The sequence below is a fragment of the Phocoena phocoena genome, chromosome X (assembly GCF_963924675.1).
Source record: "Phocoena phocoena chromosome X, mPhoPho1.1, whole genome shotgun sequence".
NCBI classification, from domain to species: Eukaryota; Metazoa; Chordata; class Mammalia; order Artiodactyla; family Phocoenidae; genus Phocoena; species Phocoena phocoena.
In genome coordinates, this window is record NC_089240.1 from 100,826,534 (window position 1) to 100,850,092 (window position 23,559).

At 40.9% G+C, this 23,559-nt stretch overlaps 1 protein-coding gene across 2 annotated transcripts; it reads right to left on the reverse strand.

Annotated features, from left to right (window-relative positions):
• Positions 1–4,020: 4,020 nt before the first annotated feature.
• Positions 4,021–20,079, reverse strand: UPF3B (UPF3B regulator of nonsense mediated mRNA decay). Of its 2 annotated transcripts, XM_065901007.1 has the most exons (11): positions 19,924–20,079; positions 18,927–19,033; positions 18,647–18,753; positions 14,302–14,400; positions 12,898–13,008; positions 11,821–11,864; positions 11,171–11,353; positions 10,727–10,765; positions 8,712–8,872; positions 8,081–8,375; positions 4,873–5,022 (listed from the first exon to the last, which is right to left on the reverse strand). In XM_065901007.1, the coding sequence occupies exons 1-11, from the start codon at positions 20,077–20,079 to the stop codon at positions 4,873–4,875; spliced, it is 1,452 nt and encodes a 483-aa protein (XP_065757079.1). The 2 variants fall into 2 exon arrangements, with proteins under 2 accessions (XP_065757081.1, XP_065757079.1); XM_065901009.1 differs by lacking the exon at positions 10,727–10,765 and having other exon boundaries at positions 4,021–5,022.
• Positions 20,080–23,559: the final 3,480 nt, after the last annotated feature.

Here is a 23,559-nt window from a genome sequence, read left to right on the forward strand (position 1 = left end):
ATTGAAGCCTTTCAACCCCTATCCATGAACATCATACTCCTTTCCCCTGATTTATTTTTTCTCCTAAGCACCCGTCACTTTCTAACAATACATATTTTGCTTGATTTATTTACTTTCTCTCTCCACTTCAATGTAAGTACCATGAAGGCAGGAATTTTGTCTGTTTCGTTCACTGATGTAATTCCAGAATCTAGAACATGAATGGTACATGGTGTGTGCTCAAAAATTGGCAAATGAATAAGTGACTGCATGAATGATGGCAGCTTGAACTAGGGCACTGAAGGCCTGGAGAGGAGGGAGATGAATATCACAGGATGATTGAGCGGCCTTGGGGAGTGAGGATGGAATCAGACATGATCCTCAGCGCTGAGTGAGTAGGTGGTTCACATCCTCTGTGAAGCAGGAGGATGGGAGGAACGTTGAGTTCAATTTGGGGCCAGGGATACTTGGGGTCATTGGGTGATGTCCGGTAGGGAGCTGCATCTGAGATCAAGGGATTGGTCAGGGCTGGAGGTATGGAGGATAGCCTTAAAGTCTGGAAATATAGAAAATACATCATGCATTACAGTAGCAATAAACAATCATGTATTTAACCATGCCTCTGTAGTATAAGCTTAATAAATATTTGGTGGATGAATAAATGAGCTCTGTGAGATTTCTAAGGATGGCCAATCCCAGGTATTGTCGGTACATATTTTCTAAGAATTCACCAAATCTCAGCCTGTCTTTGCTACCTTGCCTTCCTTAATAAGGATATAAATGGTCATAATAAATTTTTGTCATGTAGAGGGCAGTTCCAGAGACAGTAAAGAAAATTCTGGGCCACCCCCATAAAAACATGTAACATATAGAGCCTCTATATACCAACAAAAGGCCACAAAACTCCTCTAATCTTTCTCCTATGGAACTAGTTAAGGTCTGTGAATACCATAGGAAGTTAGACCTTAATTTATTTTTTAATTAATCAATTTTTTTAAAGGGTTTGCGATTTTTTTTTAAAGGAACTCCTTTATTTATTTATTTATTTTTGGCTGTGTTGGGTCTTCGTTTCTGTGCGAGGGCTTTCTCTAGTTGCGGCAAGCGGGGTCCACTCTTTTTTTGTGCGGTACGTGGGCCTCTCACTGTTGTGGCCTCTCCCGTCGCGGAGCAACAGGCTCCGGACGCGCAGGCTCAGCGGCCATGGCTCACGGGCCCAGCCGCTCCGCGGCATGTGGGATCTTCCCGGACCGGGGCACGAACCCGTGTCCCCCGCATCGGCAGGCGGACTCTCAACCACTGCGCCACCAGGGAAGCCCGGGGGCCACTCTTCATCGCAGTGTGCGGGCCTCTCACTATCGCGGCCTCTCTTGTTGCAGAGCACAGGCTCCAGACGCGCAGGTTCAGTCATTGTGGCTCACGGGCCTAATTGCTCCACGGCATGCGGGATCCTCCCAGACCAGGGCTCGAACCCGTGTCCCCTGCATTGGCAGGCAGATTCTCAACCACTGCGCCACCAGGGAAGCCCTAGATCTTAATTTATAATCAGAGTTAAATTACTGCCTCAGGACTACCTTGTATATGCCTGCTGGGCAAGGAGGTGTGGTTCCTGATTTTGAAGGCATGGAAGCCTCATGAATGCTCAAGCCACTCCCTTTTCACTGCCCTGGAGGTAGCTATTACCACTGCCCTCACTCCTTGAATTTCTCATGCCTACTTCCCTTAGAATCGCTTCTCTCCACCAGAGCAGCAAACTCTCCAGGGCTGTCTGCATCTGGAGGGTGGGGACCTTGTTTACAACTGTGGCCTTAGTGCCAACACATAGGAGGTGCTTGATGAATGTTCAGATATCCAGTGTCTGAGCTGTCTCCATCCTGTCTTTATTTCCAAAGAAATCAAACCTGTGTCCGAAGAAGGCAAAAATGGAATCAGCTGCTTATCAAGAGGGAGGGCCCTCCTGCAGTCTCAGCAGTTTGTCTGGTTTAGGGATTTTCTTCAACACCTGGCAGCTTAGGGGCAGGAGACTCCCACCCGAGGCCGTCATCACAGCCCCTCTCACATGGTGCATTGTGCCCTGGTTATTTCTGGTTGTCTCTTGACACCACTGGCCCATGGTTCCTCAAGGACAAGGACTTGAGTCCTTGAACCCCAGGGCCTCCACACAGTCAGTGACTAGTAAATGTTAAGTGAATACATAAGTGAATGGAAGAAATTTAAGAGGGGGTGGGAAGGGGTTTCCCTGGTGGCGCAGTGGTTGAGAATCCGCCTGCCAATGCAGGAGACACGGGCTCGAGCCCTGGTCCAGGAAGATCCCACATGCCGTGGAGGAACTAAGCCCATGCGCTACAACTACTGAGACTGCGTTCTAGAGCCTGCGTGCCTAGAGCCTGTGCTCTGCAATAAGGGAAGCCCCCAGTTGCCACAACTAGAGAAGGCCCACATGCAGCAATGAAGATCCAACGCAGCCAAAAATTAATTAATTAGTTAAAAGAAAAAAAAGAGGGGGTGGGGAAGTGTGGTTTAACAAGTTGGACTGGGCAGCAAGTAGAACAAGAGAGGGAGGTACTGACATGAAAACAACTGTGAGAGGACTGGCAACGGGCCCCAGGCTGGGTACAGAGGCAAGTGATGCCAACTCATGACTGATGGTTCTGGGGTGATGCTTCTCCTAAGCTGCCAAGAGGTTCCCTTTTCACCTGCCTTCTCAGGAAACCTACACTAGTGGTTATCACTTCCCCTGGGTATTCATCCTTTCTCAGTTCTTTCCTTTTGGCTTCTAAACATGCTTTAGTATTTCTCATATTAAAAAAAATCCTTCCCCGATACCCTTTATCATCACCATTTTTTCACTGCCAAACTTCTCTGAAAAGTTGTCTATGGTGTTTCCATTCTCAGCCCAGTCTGGCTTTCATTCCTTATCATTCCAGGTCGTCAATGATTTGTAAGTCACCGAATCCCATGGCCTTTTTTTAAAAAAATATTTTTTGGCTGTGTCACATGGCAGGTGGGATCTTAGTTCACAGACCAGGGATCAAACCCTCACCCCCTGCAGTGGAAGTGTGGAGTCTTAACCACTGGACCTGGACCGCCAGGGAAGTCCCCCCATGGTCTTTTTTCAGGCATCACACTTGACCTTCCAGCAGCATCCAACCCTGATGGCCACTCCCCTTCTTCATTCTTATCCTTGGGTTAGGTAATATAATACCAGTCTTCTGGTTTTTCACCTACTCTCTGGCTACTCCTTTTCTGTCTTTATACATTTCCTCACCTGTACAGTATCCTTAGAGTTCTTTAAGGCTGGGCCTTAGGTCTATTTCTGTTCTTTCTCTACTCTCTCCCCCTAAGTGATTAAATCCAGGCCCATGGCTTCAATGATCACCTAAAAATAGATAATTCCAAACCTGTATCTCTAGCCCAAATCTCTTCTCTGAGCTCCAAGACCTGTATATCCAACTGCCCCCATCTCCATTTCCCACCTGCCACTCACCCTCACTGTAACATGGTTTCTGCCTCACCAGTTCACGCGTGCCTCAATACTGCCAAATCCAGTGAACAGTGCACATTTCTTATCTTCCTTAATCTCTCTGTGGCATGGGACACTGCCAGCCATTCTCCTCTTTGAAAATACCCCTTCCATTATGCCAGTACTCTCTCCCAGTTGAGGACCATTCTCTTTCAATCACCTTCGATGGCTCTTCCTCTTTACCTGCCTCTTGGGCTACTGGTTTCTAAAAGCTGAGTAAACATAAAGCAGTGACTTATAAAGTAAAGGCAAACTGACGTCACATTAGAGAAGATGGCAGGATGGAAATGAAGCAGCAGCTCAAGGATGTTGTCCAGACATTTTGGTTCTTATGGAACAAGACTGGTGAACCATGATTTGGTCTTCTGGGTGAGCAAAATATAGGCGTAGTGCTAGTGAAGGTAGTAACAAATATCATTCATCCACTTTCAAAATTCCCAAAAGGTTAATTAAGTATCAAAAGCTTAATTTCTCAAAACTAACAGCTATTTTGTAAAGTTAATAAACACTTAGCTTCGTACTTGAGTGATGTTGATATTTATTGATATCGACGCAAAACAAACTAAGATTAAAAGTTGCTATTTAACAGGAACAAATATTGGTGCAGTTTCCTTCCTGGAGACGGTAGGCACTCAGCTCGAGACCTAAGATAAAACAAAGACTGGATTGTCAAGCACCAACTAAGGGTTAAGCTTTAGTAATATAAAAATTGCTAAAGGCAAAAGGAGATGTTAAAAAAGGTTTTTTTATGCTAAGCTCACGTAAGCAAACAAAAAACTAAAACTAATCCTAAAACTTTAGGACATAGGATATAGACAAGACATGACTATTTAAATTTTTGCAGAAGCGAAAATCTGTTATATCCTTCACTGTACTTGTATTACAATTACATGCTCGTTGCTTCTACACTACACAAAGTCAACAGTTATCAACAACAATGACTATAACTAGATCTGAACAAGACTTCAAAGTGACTCTGCTCCACTGAAATTAAGAAAATTCAATCCAGGATTAACAAAACCTTTTGATTTTAGAGCCAGTTCCCGTATCTTCTTCTCGTGTCATACCTAATTAAGTCCTCTCTTGACGTCTCCTGCCTGCAAACTGCAATGTATGTCCTCTCCCTCAGCTTTGTCTGACACTTTAAAATTAATTTGTATGAACTGCATAAAAAATGAAATTGTACTTCCAATCTGAACCTGCAATCGGGCTCCTGCTTTGACGCAAAACATACTCCTCTGCAGTGTACCCCACCAGCACAGCGACCCCCTTTCTCTCTCTCTATTCCTTTGCCCTGAAGGCACTTCTGGATTGCTTAATTCGTGCTCTTTGGCTGCCTAGACAGTCAGGACACCTAAGGCCATTTGGACCTATCACTCCTCGCTTCCTTCTTTTCTATGGCTAATACCACTTTCCTGCTTTTTTTCTATGGTTGAATCTCCAGACTTGGTGCTGTCATCATGGGGACAGAGTCGATTTCGGCTTCGAGCTCCTGGTTGGTAAAGCTGCATTGCTGGGCGATCCTAAAGTAAAATGAAATGTTAATGTTACAACATTGCTACTGAGCATTTACAGGGGATTTTCAGAGTCATAAGTTATATATTGACATATACCAAAAAGAACCCACACAAGACCAAAATGTGAGGGCACAGTACATGACAGTAAGTGCCGATGGTTAATTTGCTTCAAACTGCCTGCTTCCTTTCCCCTATCTACAAAGATAAACAACCGTTTCACTTTTTAAGCAACAGTTAAAAATACGTATTATTTTATATGCCTAGAGTAAATTTTTGATAAGTCTACTGCCTAATTTTCTTTTTTTTTTTTTTTTTTTTTTTGTGGTACGCGGGCCAGCGGCCATGGCTCATGGGCCCAGCCGCTCCGCAGCACGTGGGATCCTCCCGGACCGGGGCACGAACCAGTGTCTCCTGCATTGGCAGGCGGACTCTCAACCACTGCACCACCAGGGAAGCCCCCCTAATTTTCTTAACCACCTCAAGATGAACTGAATCAGCTTGAATAGTTTTTCCTTAGAAACCATGGCCACTGGCTCTCTTCCCCATCAGTAAATTCACTTTAAAATGCACCACCACCTGAGAAAATTTTAGAAGTAAAAACAAAAATAATAAAGAATGCAAAGTCTTAAATGAAGACCTCCCTGAAGTTATGAGCTCAGACCCTTGTAACTTAGCACAAATATGACTGTCTCTTAATTCAGGTTTAACAAGGTAATAGCCTAGCTTGAGACTCTCTAGGTGGCACTTTAGATCTCAGGTTCCTAAATAATCCTCAATAAAGTCACCAGGTACCCCTCAGTTCAAGTAATGTGTTTGGTTATGACAGTATGACCCTGGAAAACTTAAATGTATAGGCCTTTTTTCAAATTCAATAAAACATGAACCTTCCTTGCCCTTTCTCTCTGACATATGAAAGTTAGCCTTAAAGCATTATTCCCAAGTGAATAATTCCAGCAAAATATTTCACTATTTTAACAAGATGAAACGTTAAAACAAATGAGACTGCTGCGTAGCATTTAAAGAAACAGATGATGGGGCTCCTACTATGCAAAGATGGGACAATTTAAACATCCATCAACAAGGACAGTAACTGATAGTAACAAGTTGGAGTACACCAAATATTTCTAAATCCACAAGTTCTTAAAGACTAAACGGAACAAAACTCATGGATAGCCCCTACAAGTTGCTGGGACACCAACTCATTACTCTGAATACTGTAAATAAAGGGAAAGGATCAAATGCTTTTCTTGCCTTTCCTCCGCCTTATGAAATAACGCATCTAAACAAAATTATTAGGAGAAAGGCTGATAAAAATTTTTATAATATATGGATCAGGCTTATAATACCTGAACTAATTGATCAGTTGTTTTTCCAACTTTTTATCTTAAAAAAATTTTAATCTATAGAAATGTCGCCAAACTTGTACAACAAATACCTCATACCTTTCTCCTAGATTCACGATGGTTAACATTTTGTCACATGTGCCTTTTCCGACTCTAGTGTGTGCAGGCATACACGTATATAGACACATTATATTTTTGCAGAACCATTTGAGAGTAAGTGCAGACATCATGACCCTTCATTGCTAAATATTTCAGCCTGTGTATCTTAAGAGCAAGGACATCCTATCACATAACCATAATACGATTACTATTGATCAATCTTAACGTCACAATAAAAGGATACCCAGACATTGTATGCTTCCTGATATGATGCAGTAGGAACTGCACAACACCATCTATCAAGTATTCTTGCCAACAATTGAGTCTGAATATATTCAAGCCTCTAGATGAGGGGCCACCTGTTTCTGTGAATAAAGTTTGATTGGCACACAGCCAGGCTTATTCTTTTACATGTTGCCTATGCCTACTTTCCTGCAAAGCTTACCGGTTGTGACAGAGACCACATGGCCCACAAAGCCTGAAATATTTACCATCTGGCCCTTGACAGAAAAAATTTGCTGACCCTGCTCTAGATATGACTACTGGTTTTCAAGGAAACACAGAAGGTAGAGGAACATGTTAAATGATACCACAGGGATGTAATTAGCCAATCTGGACTGTTAGAAGCTCTACAGGGCAAACTGGATTCTGCAACAAATAAATGGTAGGAAAACAAGAGGAGGAGGAATTGTCTAGATTAAGAGACACTTAAGGGAACATTTCAAGCAAATACAGTTTGTGGACCTTGTTTAGAGCCTATAAAAAAGATGTTAATGAGACAATTGGGAAAATCTGAACACTGAGTAGGTAGGATGCTAAGGAGTTATTGTCAGTTTTGGTTTTTTTTTCTGGTGTGAAAATGATATTAGGGTTATTTTATTAAGAAAAAGAGTCTTGGGCTTCCCTGGTGGTGCAGTGGTTGAGAGTCCGCCTGCCAATGCAGGGGACACGGGTTCGTGCCCCGGTTCGGGAAGATCCCACATGCCGCGGAGCAGCTGGGCCCGTGAGCCATGGCCGCTGGGCCTGCACGTCCGGAGCCTGCGCTCTGCAACAGGAGAGGCCACAACAGTGAGAGGCCCACGTACCGGAAAAAAAATAACAAAAAAAAAAGAAAAAGAAAAAAAGCCTTTGGGACTTCCCTGGCAGTCCAGTGGTTAAAACTCTGCATTTCCACTGCAGGGGGTATGGGTTCGATCTCTGGCTGGGGAACTAAGATCCCGCATGCCACCTCGGGGCGTGGCCAAAAAAAAGTCTTTACTCTTAATATTGACGTATTTAAAGAAGAAATTATCTGTCTAGGATTTGCTTGAAAGTAATCTAGTAGGAGTAAGATAGGCTAGAGTAGAAAGAAGATTGGCCATGAGGTGATAATTGCTGAAGCTGGGTGATGGGTACATCACACTATTCCTCTGTTCTCTCTACTTTTGTGTGTGTTTGAAATACATACACAAACTTATTAACAATAAGTTAATAAAAGGACCCCACCAAGACTGAAAAAGAGGTGCAGATAGTTAAAGTTCCCCTAAAATTCTATAATGAACAACGAGCTAGCCCTTTCCTTATATACTTGAAGGAAAAGAAAAAGAAATCCTCATGAAAATAAGTTTAACGAAAAGCAGCACCTTGTTTCTTATGCGATCTCTCTTAACCACTTCCTCTTTCTTTTCAGTTTTTTCTGAGCTGCCTACTGGTTCTGTACTTTCAGGCTTCTTTCCTTTATCCCGAAGGGCTTCTTTCTCTTTTTTCATTTCTTCTTCCTTTCTTTTAAAAGCCTTCTCTTTCTCATAGCGCTCCTTCTGCCTGCGGCGCTCTTCCTCCTGCCGCTTCAGCCTCTCTCTTTCCCGCAGGGCGCGCTCTTGGTCTCGTTCATAATCCCGCTCCCTCTCCCTGTATTCTCTGCCACTCTCATCTTCAGGTCTGCGTGAAAAACAAATCTGAGTATGCACCCTCAAAGTTCTTCTAATCACAAATGCAGGAACATTCTGATCCTGACTTGGCCACTACAATGAGGTTGAACTTTTAGAGCAGCATTAAAAAAAAACTACTAGTATTTTGAAAAACAACAAAAAAAAAAACCCCAAAGTCATTCACCCAGATTAAGATACTAAAATATTTGAAACCTGTCCTCCTCATCCCCCTACACCTCGTAAAGCCAAGTATCTTGATTCAGGTACAAGTCCAGAAAGTAGCAGTAAAACTAGCACCTAGAAACATACCAAAAACAAATGTACCAAAGAGCCCTCGACTACCGACCTCTTAGGCTTTTCATCTTTAAATTCACCATCAGAACGTTTGGGCAATGGACAACTCTGCCCACTGGCTCTTTCATCACTCAGATTCTCTTTGTCCAATTTCTTGACCTTTTCTCTTTTGTCCAATTCTTTTTCATCGCCTTTTTCTGGCTTCTTGAGCAGCTTTAAAGAGAACAAATTTAAGTTTATTTTGAAGGGTGGGACACTGTCTTCTGATTCTACCAAAGAAAATAATATACTAAATATTTTCAATTTAGGCTATAGAAGGCCCCCGTCTCTGCAGGTACTCATAAACTTTCAGGTGAACAACTAGTGCACGAGAGCAGTAATTTGCTAAAAGGACGCTATTAATGTGAAAGTGTTATCCACTCAAATGAAGTGGTTTAATCACTTTGTGGCAATAGGATCAAGACTCCTTTGGCTTAAATGGGTCAACCTTTAAGTAGACCAACGTACACTTTCAAGTATGCCTTCTGTAGCTCCAGCATGTTGGCATAACTTGATAGGAAAATATGGTTATGAATTTAAAATGCTAAGCAGATCATTACTGCTGGACTATTTTTATGTAGTAATTTTAATGACAAATACCTTGGTCACCAAAGGAGAGATCCATTGCAGGAATAATTTTGCCTTGAGTCTGAGAGTAGTTACATACTTATGATGGTACAATCATATTATCATTAGAGATGAAAAGCAAAAATTATTTGGCATTTGATTTAAAAATCCAAATACCTCATACAATGGAACTGTGAAGTTCCATCTCTACTGAATAGGAATTCTGCTCAATGTCATATATATGACAGAATGCAATTCTAAACTAAAAGTGGTTTATAAAGTCCAAATTGCGAACAAAAATTTCTTTCTCATGCCACTTCTATAAATCTCTCTAGAATACCCCCAAGTGTTGGATATTCAGAGAGATTTTTAGGCAAAATAGAAGAATTTCAAGTCTCAGAGTGAAGGCGTCATAGAAAGTTTCGTCTCAGGGTGAAGGCATCATACAAGCCACCAAGCAAGAGGCAAAGCACCACAAGACTTAAGCATGCAGTGTTTCAGCACACAGACAGCCACTGCAAATGGTGAGTCCAAACTGGACACTAAGAAGGCACCAGTGTAAAGTGAGGATACCATGTGCAGGTTTCACTGGAAGTGTTCTTATTTCTCTAATGAACATCTTTGTTAGAAGCCAAGATGTTCATTACTCTAATAAGAACATTAACGGATATCTCTAGCATGGCTGGCTCTACCTTCTGCCTTGCTGACAGAAATAGCAAGTCAAGTCACTTGTGGCATGGCGGACAGAGAAATCGCTAGAAGGAATTAAGATGGGAACCTCCCCACCCTGCCGCCAAGCCCCTTATCACCAATAATGAGTCCTGGAGAGCCTAGGGGAACCCTAGCCACGTGAACGGCTGAATTTTGAGGAGGTAAAAGGAGACCCTGCCATCACCTCGGTGAGATTTTCTCTGACTTTCTCTGAAGTACTATGTACAAGTACTTCCCCAGGAAGTTCGCTGAAGCAAGGGCTGCCAAGCCATGCCCTCAGAAGGGAAGTAGCAAGGCTGGGATCTTTCTATAGGTTTTCCTCTTCCTACATGCAATATATTAATCAGAATCTGCTGCTCACAGATTCCCAGGTAGATGCAAGAAGGTAACGTGGGGAATCCTGTGAGAGGGGAAAGGACATAATGCAGGGGGTATATCCCTAGTACTCCCACAAGGCAGCCAGTTATGAGAGGCATATAAAAAGAAGAGAAGGGAAAGAGCTCTTTAGGCATGGTTGTCCTCTAGCTGTATATTGTTGAAGCTCCTGGGTACCCAGCAGAGCATCAGCAAGTCATCGGAGCTTCCTTCTAAGGTAGGAATTTAAAATGGCTCAGCTTTTAAGAAGACTTAGGTCAGTCTGAAGGGGTTTTCTACAGGTAACACTACCACCACCACCAAAAGGACTTATTAACTAAGACCTGTGTGTGTGACATGATACTAGGTGCTCTGTATCATGTACTTGGTCCTTACATTTTTCTGATTCACAGCTTGTAACAGAAACCTGTGTACCTGAGGACAGTGGAAAACAAACAGATGAGGCAACTTCATGTATCAAAAATGAAGGAAAAGCTGAATAAAACCCATAATTCATGCCAGCCAGCCCTAAGCCCTTATTTATGAAGAATTGAGAAAATAATAATCCAAAATTGAACATTTTCAATGATTAAAAATAACACAGATCTGCACTGAATACCATGTAAACTACTTAATCTTTTAAATTATCTTAAATTAAAAGAATAATACTATTACTATTACAGGAAAGGCTTCTGTTGATTCACTCCCCCCCCCCAAAAAAGACAAAAACAAAACCAAAAAAACTGTTTACACCAACACAAGATGCATGCATATTTGAAGAAGTAGATACAGTACATGCAAATTTCAGCAACATGCAGTCAGTTTAAGTTATTTTCATACCTTAATCTTTGGTTCATCCTTTAATTTGTCCCTTTCTGGAACTCTGTCTATCTTCTTTAGCTTTTCTATATCTTTCCTTTTTCGTTTCTCTTCTTCTTTCCACTTCCTCCTCTCTTCTTCTCTTTGTCTTTTTCTTTCTATTTCTCGCCTCCTTCTTTCTTCTCTCTTTTCTTCTCTCATCCTCTAGAAAGAAACATCAACACAAACCTTCAAACAAGATAACTGCCACCAAAAACTTAGTCTTGAAGGTACGGTGGGCACCCACTGAACTGTATCATCTTTCCTTCCCATTTTCTATCTCCTTAACCCCCTCACCACCCCATTCAAAATATGAGAGAGAATAAAGACCAGGGCCTGCTAATATCAGAGTCTCCCAATGCTGCCTTACTACATTATCCAGAGGCTTTCAGGAAATCAAGAGAGTGTCTCTGGAGCAAGCTAAGGACTCCCTGGTTTTGCAGAGTGAATCTCTGGTCCAACAACCAGAGTGAAGGAGAAGGCCAGAGAGTGAGGCCAATGAGCCAACTCTTTTAAGAATAATGGTAGAAAAAGCAGCTATCTCTCCTATAGGATCCCAATGCTCTTATATTCACAGAATGCAAACCAATGAAATAGAAGTATTGAGAGAACTATAAAAACAAAAGGTTTACCTGCTTGTTTTTCAGGAAGCTCAAAAGTGGGGTTGTCTTTTTAGCTACATAAATGTAAACAGATTATTAATAATACTTAATCAACCCCTAGAAAGGATTCCGTTTTCTGACATTCCCTGCCAACCACCCAAGGTGGGAAAACTACACCCCTTAAACAGTAAGTTCACAACTATATTATTGGAAAGAAGTTTTACAGTATTCTATTTCGATTCTGAAGGTTTAAAATAATTTTTTAAAAGTTAAGAAATTCAAATTAAAACAATAAAACAATTATTAAAAGGAGCAATTCCCGGTCAGTGAGAATAAAGTGCAAAGGACATTCTCTTGTTTTACAGATGGGAGTATAAATTTGCTCAACCAGGAAGAAACTGGGGTAAGGGGCTAAAAATATCTAATACTTTTGACCCCATAATTCCACTTCTGGGAATTTATTCTATGGAAAGTATCGGAGATGGGCTTATACTATGCATCCATTAATAAAAACCAAGTTTTAGAAGAATATTTAACTCATTCTTCAATATTCTGAACAATGCTATCTAACCTTGTAGCTAGCTTTTTGAAAAGCATACTTCCTTCCTAGGATAAATTCCTAGGAGTGGAAATCCTGGGTCAGAGGCTATGCTTATGTTTAGAGCTGATATAGTAGTGACAACTTACTACTAAAACCAATATCCAAGCTAGAATTTCTCAAGTGGTTTTCAATTTTGCAGTAACTAACTTCATTTTTTGACATTTTCAGGTCAAAATTTTTTTTAGGAATGTGAACTTATTACTAGAAAACACCAATTGATCTTCAAAGGCTTACCAACATCTTAAGGTCCTATATGAGTCTTCAAACTTTTTATACTTCTGTTACATTTGTGTGGCACTAAATAAGTCAGAATTTTTCCCATCTTATCAATGCATTCTCATAATCCTGTGAGGCAGGTATTATCTGCACTTTATAGTAGAACAAACAGAGTCTTAAAGAAGTTAGTGCCTTTCCCATGGTCAAACAGCTAGCAAGTGACAGAAGTGGGAGTCTGACAGGTCTTCTGATGAAAAAGCTGTTGCCCTTAATTCCTTTTGCCCACTTACCTATTAATTCTCTATTTTTTGCTTCTATTTCCTCTAGCAGTGTCTCTGGAGTAGATGTCATTTTCTCATTATCTGCAGCATAACTTTCCAAAAATTTTCTATATTCTGGATCTAAATAATTGTTTAAGTAAACAGAAAACATACAGACTTTAAACAAAATAGGAAATATTATCTATGGGAGAACTGCAAGCTACAGTTATGGGACCTTCAGAGACTATCATTTATAGCATGTACGCAGTTTCTGCATCAGTACACCTCACTTTCATTAAACTCAGCATATGAAAATCAGGTGTTCTAAACAGATAAATGAGGGCAGATGTCCTAGATGTGGCACTAGAGGTGATAGTAACTTCTGGAATTCCTTCCTAGATGCCTCTGACATCAGAAAGGGTAACACATCTGAGTCATTATGTTGTATCTGGAGCATGCACTGTGGAGCATGTCACTTGATCTAGTCTTCACGGTCTGAATCTATGATATAATCAATAAGCAGCTGTGCGTTAAGTCTTTTCTGTGTTTTCCTTATAAAATACCCATTATAGTAACAAATAATGGAAACCAAACTAGTTGATTCTAAAATGCCCATCTGATATAAAATATTGCAGCTAAGTCGTTAGCCAACACAAGCACATTACAGAGATCTCAAAATCTGGATCCAGTTTACCGTAAATGGCAATTATTTCAGTCTTTTAGTTCTAGTATTTCAGTTCAATGTAATTACTATGTGTGCAGTTAACTGCATATTCAAAGCCTAGAAAACAGGATTGGCCACTACAGATACTTTATATTAAGTTACTCAAGTATAGAAAATTTTCCATCACAGCTCTCAATGATAACGCTTCCTCTTTATAAAAATGGAAACCAAAAGTCAAATAAATAATCATAAAAATGGTAAGAGCCCTCAAGGAGTTGTAATTTGAAACATCTGATTTCTTCCCATTGTCTTCTAATATACCTAAAGTGATTTACTACTCAACAGTCAAAATATATTGCTTAATGGTGAAGGGATGAAAAGCCATTAGCCAAAGAGAGTGAAAACTAGAGGAAACCCACCTCCATTCTAACAAGCAAAGCTTTCATCAGTGAATTACATTTCTCATGAACTTTATTTCCTATGTTTTCTTAATTTAAAAGATTGGAGTCCACTTAATTCCCACAAAGGTAATATTTTTAAAAAACCCATGGCCCTACTATATATACAACACAGGGAACTCTACTCAATATTCTGTAATAACCCATATGGGAAAAGAACCTGAAAAAGAATGAATATATGTATAACAGAATCACTTTGCTGTACACCTGAAACTAACACAACACTGTAAATCAACTATATTCCAATATAAAATAAAAATTAAATTAAAAAAAACATGGCATTAGCATTACATAACTAGAGCTATACTGTACCATCATCGATAGTCCCAACTTTAGTATCTCTTTTCTTAGTCTTCTTTTTTGCAGCTTTTTGAAAAGGTGCAAATTCTACTATGGCAGGATATTCCTGACCTGTTTAGAAAAAATAGCATACTTGTTGTAAGAAAGAAAAGGTCAAAAGTGGATACAAGAGACTCAACCCACCACTCTCTAGGCTTCCTTTGATGACAGTGGTCTGAATAGGTCTCCCAACAGGCATAAATCACATTGGCACAACTAAAATCAACATGTTACCAAAGGAGCCCCCAGTTCATACTGATAACTTAGTGAAAAGATATGGGAGGGAATTAAAATACTCATTTAAATTCAACTTCTAAGTGTGATATTGTGATATGTGGGGGAAAAAAATCTACAAACTAATTTTCATTTAAAAAACACATCAGAGGGAATTCCCTGGCAGTCCAGTGGTTAGTACTCGGCACTTTCATTGCAGGGGCCTAGGTTCAATCCCTAGTGGGGGAACTAAGATCCTGCAAGCCAGGCAGCATGGCCAAAACAAACAAACAAACAAAAAAAAAACCAGATCACAATACTGATTATACAGGGGTATAAATATGTCAAAAGTCACCAAATGCACACATAAAATGGATGCATTTTAATATGTAAATTATACCTTAATAAAATTGATTTTTTATAAGTGCAAAAATATACATCAGAAATCTCTAGAACAGGTAAAGCTACAGATAGAAAGTAGGTTAGTGCTTGTCTAGAGATAAGGAGTAACAGCTAATGGGTACGAGGTTTCTCTTTAGAGAAATGTGTTCTAAAATTAGATTGTGGCGACAGCTGCACAACTCTGTGAATATACTAAAAAACACTGAACAGTACACTTTAAAAGGGTGAATTTTATGGCATATGCATTATATCTCAGTAAAGCTGTTATTAAAAAATACACCAGGAGACACCAAAAGCACAGGCAACAAAAGTGAAAAATAGATAAACTGTGCTACATCAAAATTAGGAACTTATGGGGCTTCCCTGGTGGCACAGTGGTTGGGAATCCGCCTGCCAATGCAGGGGACACGGGTTCGAGCCCTGGTCCGGGAATATCCCACATGCCGCGGAGCAACTAAGCCTGTGTGCCACAACTCCTGAGCCTGTGCTCTAGAGCCCGCGAGCCACAACTACTGAAGCCCGTGCGCCTAGAGTCCATGCTCCGCAACAAGAGAAGCCACCGCAATGAGAAGCCCGCGCACCACAATGAAGAGCAGCTCCACTTGCCACAACTAGAGAAAGCCTGTGCCCAGCAACAAAGACCCAACACAGCCAAAAATAAAAATAAATAAATTTTTTTTAAAAATTAAGAACTTCTGTGCATCTAGGGACATAATCAACAGAGAAAAGGAAGCCTATAGAATTGGAGAAAATATTTGCAAATCATATATCTGATAAGGGGTCAATATACAGAATACGTAAAGAACTACAACTCAACAAAAAAACCCCCAAATAATCTGATTAAAAAATGTTCAAAGGACTCGAATAGACATTTCTCCAGAGATGGTATACAAATGGCCAATAAGCAAATGAAAAGATGCTATGTGCTCAAGCATATGAAAAGATTAAACTATTACCTCACTAATCATTAGGGAAATGCCAATCAAAACCACAATGAAATACCATCTTATACCTGTCAGAATGATTACTGTTAAAGGGGAAAAAACCCCCAGGAAATAGCAAGTGTTGGCAAGGACATGGAGAAATTAGAACCTTCATGCATTGCTGGTGGGAATATAAAATGGTGCAGCCACTATGGAAAACAGTATGGTGGTTCCTCAAAAAAATTAAAAGTAGAATTACCATATGACCCCGCAATTCCACTTTTGGGTATGTATTCAAAAGAAGTGAAAGCAGAGACTTGAACAGATGCTTGTACATTCATAGCAGCATTATTCACAATAGCCAAATGTCCCTCAACAGATGAATGGATAAAGAAAATGAAGTATATAAATACAATGGAAAAGGAGATTCTGACACATGCTACAACATGGATTAACCTTGAGGACATTATGCTAAGTGAAATAAGCTAGTCACTAGAAGTCAAATACTATGACTCCACTTATATGAGGTACCTAGAATGGTCAACTTCATAGACAGAAGGGTGGTTCTTGAGGTAGAATGTAGTTGCAAGAGGCTGGGAGAGGGAGAAATGGGGAGTTGTTTAACAGGTAGAGTTTCAGCCTTACAAGAAGAAGTTCTAGAGATTGGCTGCAGAACAATGTGAATGTACTCAACACTACTGAACTGCACATTTAAACATGGTTAAGATGGTAAATTTTATTTGTGCATTTTACCACAATGTTTAATAATGCAAAAAACCAAAAAAAGCAACGAGGTAATGATACATACTATAACATGGATGAACCTTGAAAACATACTAAGTAAAAGAGGCAGTCACAAAAGGCCACATATTGTATGATTCGGTTCATATGAAATGTCCAGAATAAGGAAATCCATAGTTAGATCAGTGGTTGCCAGGGTCTAGTGGGAGAGGAGAATGGGAGATGACTGCTAATGAATACAGGATTCTTTTTGAAGTGATGTATACATTCTGGAATTACATAGTGGTAATGGTTACAAAACTTGTGAATATACTAAAAACCATTGAATTTTATGGTATGTGAGTTATATCTCAATTAAAAAAAAAACCCAAGTGACTACTGGAAAAATACACCAGATCCCTGCTATAGAATAATGTCATACAAGGTATAAAATTCCATCCTGGGCTTCCCTGGTGGCGCAGTGGTTGGGAGTCCGCCTGCCGATGCAGGGGACGCGGGTTCGTGCCCCGGTCCAGGAGGATCCCACATGCCAGGGAGCGGCTGGGCCCGTGAGCCATGGCTGCTGGGCCTGCGCGTCCGGAGCCTGTGCTCCGCAACGGGAGAGGCCATAGCGGTGAGAGGCCTGCGTACCGCAAAAAAAAAAAAAAAAAAATTCCATCCTTAGATCTTTGGCATGTAAACATAAGCCAGGATAAATTACTAGAATTGACCCTTAGGCATCACAAAGCAGTCACACAGGAAACAAGGTTTTAGAAATCCTAGTGAATGCAGAATCATATTACCTTAATAACTGATACATTTGAGAAGGAACAGATAAACCAGACTGAAACAGAAGGAAATTGTGGAAGACAGGCTGAAAAAAACAGAAGTGAGGCCAAACTATGGAAGATGCTGACTACCAGACTAAGGAATTTGGACTTTTGTTCACAACTGCTATCTTAAGTCACTATTTTCAAAAAGATTAATTTCATGGCAATATAAGACTATTAAATTATACAGAAAGTGGAAAAAAATGGAAAATCCTATAAGGTTAGAGACTGGTTGTCTAAGCATTTGGTGATGAGGATATAAAGTGTGAAAGTATTACTAAGTCTAGATGAACAAGATATTAAAAAGCGGTAAATTGACAAAAATCCTTCACTTGTTTAAATGTAAGGGATAAAAAAGAGAGGAAAAAAGTTAAACACAACTCAGATTTCCAGGAAATCACTGCTATCTGCTGGAATAAACTTGGAGTGGAGAAGTAGCTGGTTTGAGGGGATTAATAAAAGCTGGACAAACACAGTAGCAATCCTTCAACTTCTACTGGCATATTTCCTGACAAAGATTTCCTTTTTACCAACTTTGAACTAATACTGAAAAAACATGACCTAACAAAAAGACACATCATTCACCTATGATTGCAAAGCCAAAAGAAAAGTGGCAAATGGAAGCATGGACATTCTCTGACTAAATGTTGCAAGCAGCAGATAATAAAATGAGAGTTAAGGCAGAAGTTTTTCTTCCCTATAAACTCCTGGATACAAAGTGGGAAATCATCAAGTTCAATGTTTTAATTATATACAACTTAGAATGTTAAACAGTACTCCAGCTGGCAACTATTGACATAAAGAATCTGACTTAAATAAGTGTTAGTCCTTGAAGCAAGATGAGAAGTAAATATTTAAAATTTGTCATACAAGTTTAAAGAGTCATTTATCAGTATCACTGTTAAAACTAGTAAATACTCAAAACAACAGATCATCTAATACCGGGCAAAAGAAGTCACAGGAAGAGAGAACTGTGGCAATTTCATTCAGTTGATCAAACTACAGAAATAACAGGTTAATACAAATACCTGAGGACTGTAAAAAGTCATATTATCTATTTATAAGGCTGTCATAAGCTTATCAAATGTGTAAAACTCTTTAAATGTTGCTCATCTTATCACCCAGGATTTTAGAAACGCCATGAAGGCATCGAGAAAACACTGTGATACACACATTGTCTTAAACATACAAATGACAAAGAAACCACCCCCCTCAGTTAAAAGGACTTACCTTTATTGTCAAGGAATACATAACCATCAAAACGATCCCTGAACAAAATAATGTCCTCCTGGTTTTTAAAGTTGATGTATGCTCTGGCATACATATGAGGATACAGGCTGCAGGGAGGAAAGCAATTATGTCAATGTGCTTGCAGGTGTCTGACTGAATTACAAGTATGCATATGTTAAAAAGATAGGCTCAAAAATCAAATGGAAAACATTAGTAGGATTAAAAAGAATGGAAGAAACCTTTTTCATTTACCCCCTCCCTCTTTATTTATTTATTTTACCTAGTATCATTAGAAAAAAACTCAAAATAATCATGCTCAGGCATAGGCTGAAGATGTTCCTGAAGCTGCTCCTTGGTCAAAGTGGGCGGTAATCTCCGTATTACCACCTTAAGAAATGAATAAGGAAAATTAAATTAGTACAAATCAATTTTCTGTCAAACCTGAATCACTGTCCCTGAAGAAAGTTGGCCTTTAAAAGATGAGATCACTTATAAAAACCCAAGAGAATGTTCAGAAAGCTCAGAATGATTAGTCAAACATAATAGTAACGTAGTTAAAAAAAAAACACCAACTCTCAAAAACGAGAACTGCCTGGAGCAAGGAAAATCTCAGGTTCTGTTAACCTGAAGCCCCAGTTTACTAGGTCTTCGCCTCATTTTCTATCACCCATTTTCAGCAGTGGTAAGAAATTAGTAAACCAACCCTGGTCTTTTGTGGGTGCCATGAATTCTTGATTTATTAATATTTCCCTACCACATCCAACACATCCTAAAATAAAATCCTTACTCAATCAGCATAAAGAATTCAAAATTCTAAGGAATACCACAAATTCCCTCATTGCTCCCCAAATAAGGATGCACCCGATCTGGCCCCCAGACCATAATATCCCCCACCCACACACTCCCTCAACTAGCCTCTATTAATTTTCCTATCACAAACTACTCCCACCCTTGATGGCCCCTTCACTATTCAATAATTCCCCTCCAATTCCTCATTCTTTTCACTATCGCTCCCCCTCCCATTATTATCTCACAGCTCTGACCTAAACCCTTCTTGTCTGGGAATCCCCCCGCCCTCCCTCACTCCCATCCCGGGGCTCGGCGCGCAGGGGCTCCCCCATTTCTGGCGAGTGGATGAGACAGGGTGATGCGATTTTCACTTAAGTGAAGAAACAGAGGAAGAGACTGGGAGAGGAAGAAGGCAGCCCCTTCCCAACCATCCTCCACGGGTGGCAGAACGGTCCCGCCCTCTCCTGGGCCGACAGCCGGCCAGTCACCTTGCTCAACGCCTCTTTCTTCTCCTTGTTCCGATCCTGCTTATCTTCCGCTTTGATGCCGTCCCCCGAAGCCCCACAGACGCTGCCTGTGGCCCCCGGGGGAGTCAAGAGGGTTACTCGCTTCTCCTTAGGCCTATGCTCCTTCTCCTCCTTCATGGCCACGGTTTCGCTCCTCATCGCGGTAGCTCGGCCTAAACGCCACTACGCCGGCACCTAACGACTCCCGGCCCACTCCGAACAGAACTCCGCCCCCAACGGACGCCCCTCCTTCTAAGCAGAACCCTGCTTTCCTTTGGGCCCCGCCAGGATCTCGCGAGACTTCAGGACGCCTGGTCTTAGCTTCCCGCCCGCGGAATCCCCGCACCGCCCAATCCCCTTGCGACCCAGACTCCCTCGGGGCACGTCATTAGCAACTCCGCCATCTTGGCTGGGACGAGTATTTCACGGACTACAAATCCCGGCATACAAAGCACTTACTCGGGCTTCCCTGGTGACGCAGTGGTTAAGAATCCACCCGCCAATACAGAGGGCACGGGATCGAGCCCTGGTCTGGGAAGATCCCACATGCCACTGAGTAACTAAGCCCGTATGCCACAACTACTGAGCCTGCGCTCTAGAGCCCACGAGCCAAAACTACTGAGCCCACGCGCCACAACTATTGAAGCCCGCGCACCTAGAGCCCGTGCTCCGCAACAGGAGAGGCCACCGCAATGAAAAGCCCGTGCATCGCAAGGAAGAGCAGCCCCCGCTCGCTGCTTCTGGCCGGGAGGTCTGGAGTCGTAGGTGTTTCAGGGTTCCTATTTGTAAGTAAATGGAATCCTTAATCTTGAAAGTGTAGTGTTTTTCAGATCTAAAGATACTTTCTGCGGGCTGTTTTCCTCAGATAAACCCGATGTGATCCAAAGTTTACCTCACTAGGGGGACGACTTGTATTTTCTATCATTGGTTGTGAAGTGTCCCTTCAGAGTCTTTAGAGGTTTTTTTCCTTATATTGATTAGGATTCAGACACTTAATAAACACGCACAGAACATTGACATTAAAGGATCATTATAACCAAAATGTATGAGATTTGTTTTCATCGCCGTTTTTAAAGGTAAAAGGAACCTATAGTACTGATGCCCCGCAGGGAGGAGAAAATAAAATAAAACCCAACTTGCTTTAGATGGGATTGCCCTCCTTCCCGCTTTTAAAAAGGCTAATTATGCATTATTTATAATAGCCCCAAACTGGAAACAACCCAAATATCTGTCAACCGGCTCATGCATAAACAAAATGTGGCACATCCATAGATCGAAATACTACTCAGCAATAAAAATGAACCGATACGTCCATCCACATGAGTGAATCTCAAAACGATTATGCTGAGTGAAAGAATCAGGACACAAAGAGAATACATGCTGTATGATCTCGTTGATATGAAATTCCAGAAAAGGTAAAACCATAGTGAGAGAAAGCAGATCAATGATTGCCGGGGGCGTCGGGGGTGGGGAGAAGGGATTGACTGCAGAAGGGCTCCAGGGAACTTTTTGGAATTATAAAAAATGCTCTTTATCATGATTGTGGTGGTGGTTGCATGACTGCAGACATTTGTGTAAACTCATTGAATTGTACACTTAAAATTGGCAAATATTATTTTATGTAAATTATATTTTATTGAAATTCAGCCCCTCAGATTAAAAGAAATGCAAAACTTGAAAAATATTGCTCAGCAAAAGCCCCAGGGGGCTTCTCAGGAGAATGGAATGGAATCTGTCTCCTTCTCCAAATCCAAGAAAAATCTTTTTCCGTGGAGGAGCTGGTTAGTAGTGATCTTGAAGAGACAGCTGGCAGTGGAAGTCTTTACAAGAGGAAGAAATCTTTCCCCAAAAAGGAACCAATTAGTGACCCTAAAGAGGTAGGAAACAAGTGTCCCCAAGAAAAAGAGGAAATTCTCTTGTAAATGTCAAGTATTCTGTTTTGGGTTTTTTTTAATGTTTTATTATACTTTGTTAAAAAGGAAAAATTGTACATTTTAGAATGTTTTTATGAGTAAATTTAATGTACTGAAAATGTAAAAAAAAGAAAAGAAAAAGAGGAAATTCTCTTCCAAGGAGGAGCCACTCAGCAGTGGACCTGAAGAGGCTGCTGCCAGCAAGAGCAGCAGCTTCAAGAAAAAGAAAAAGCTCCAAAAGCTGTCCCAGGGTGATTAGAATTGACATTTCCCTGGTGAGGCATAACTTGCAGAGATATTTCCCAACCCAAGCCTATATCTCAATAAAAAGAAAAATATTGCTCTAAATGATAAAGGGTTTGTATTTCATCAAATTTAAGATACCATCGAATCTAAAACCATTATTTTATATACAAAGAAAGAAAAAAATGCTGCCAATTGAACTACGACACACTATCAATTTTAAGATGTATCTTGATTTCAGAGGTGTTAAAATGTGAAAAAAAGTGTTAGTATCAATTGAACATATTATACCTCTATTATGTGCAATTAAGGAAGAAGGAGGTGAAATGGGAGAGAAGGGCAAATGATAAGCCAGAGAGAGACACAGACATCCCCAGCAGGCAGGAACCAAGTTAAGGATGCAATAGAAACCCAAGGCAGAAAGCTGGCTCAGGGCCAAGGACCCATTTTTGCTGACGTCTAGAATATATTATCCAGACTCCGTTCTTAAATTGTCTCGCTTCTGTTGCCAAGCATATGCTTGTGTTCCTAATTCCTGTTGCCAAGGCTATTTCCCTGTATTTGGGATCTGTTACTCACTCTTGCCTCCAGCACCTGCCCACTCATACAAGCCTAGCTTAAGTATCTATCTGCCTCTGAACTCCTACTTAGCTTTGCATTTACCTCTTGGTGTATGCCTGTTTTGGAGTGCTTGTTAGCTTTAAACAACTGCTGTATTTCAGTCGTCAGAGTTGGATGTTCCAGGGCTCAGTCCTTAGACCCCTTTTCTATCTACGCTCACTCCTCTGTTAGTCTCATCTGTTCTTGTGGATTTTCTCTTTTCGCTGACAACTCCAAAATTTATATCACCGGTCCATACATCCCCTCTGAATTCCAGACATATATCCAACTGCCTACTTTGACATCTCCACTTAGATGTCTAACACATTCAGATTCTCTGAACATGTCCAAAACTGAACACCTGATCTCTCCCCACACCGCCGGTATTAGTTTCCTATTACTGCTGCAACAAATTACCACAAATTTGGGGGGTTAAAATAACACAAATTTATTATCTTACAGTTCTGTAGGTTAAAAGTCCAACAGAGGTCTCACTGGACTAAAACTGAGGTGATGGCAGGACTGAGTTGCTCCCTGGAGGCTCTAGGAGAGAATCTAGTTCCTTGTCTTTTCCAGATTCTTGAGGTTGCTCATATTCCTCAGCTTGTGGCCCTTCCCTCCATCTTCAAAGCCAATAAGATAGCATCTCTCGGGACTTCCCTGGTGGTTGAGTGGCTAAGACTCCGTGCTCCTAATGTAGGGGGCCTGGGTTCGATCCCTGGTCGGGGAATTAGATCCCACATGCAGCAATTAAAGATCCTGCATGCTGCAACTAAGACCCATCATAGCCAAATAAATAAATATAAAAAAATAGCATCTCTCTCGGACCATCTTCATCTATGTCTCTTTCACTCTCTCTTCT

Excerpts from the sequence above, each read along its gene's own strand:
- UPF3B (XM_065901007.1), bottom strand. The coding sequence starts at position 20,079 with ATGAAGGAGGAGAAGGAGCATAGGCCTAAGGAGAAGCGAGTAACCCTC. Across the intron at positions 11,865-12,897 it reads AAAAAATAGAGAATTAATAG|CTAAAAAGACAACCCCACTT; the intron begins GTAAGTGGGCAA and ends ACATTTATGTAG. Across the intron at positions 11,354-11,820 it reads GCTTCCTGAAAAACAAGCAG|AGGATGAGAGAAGAAAAGAG; the intron begins GTAAACCTTTTG and ends GTTTCTTTCTAG.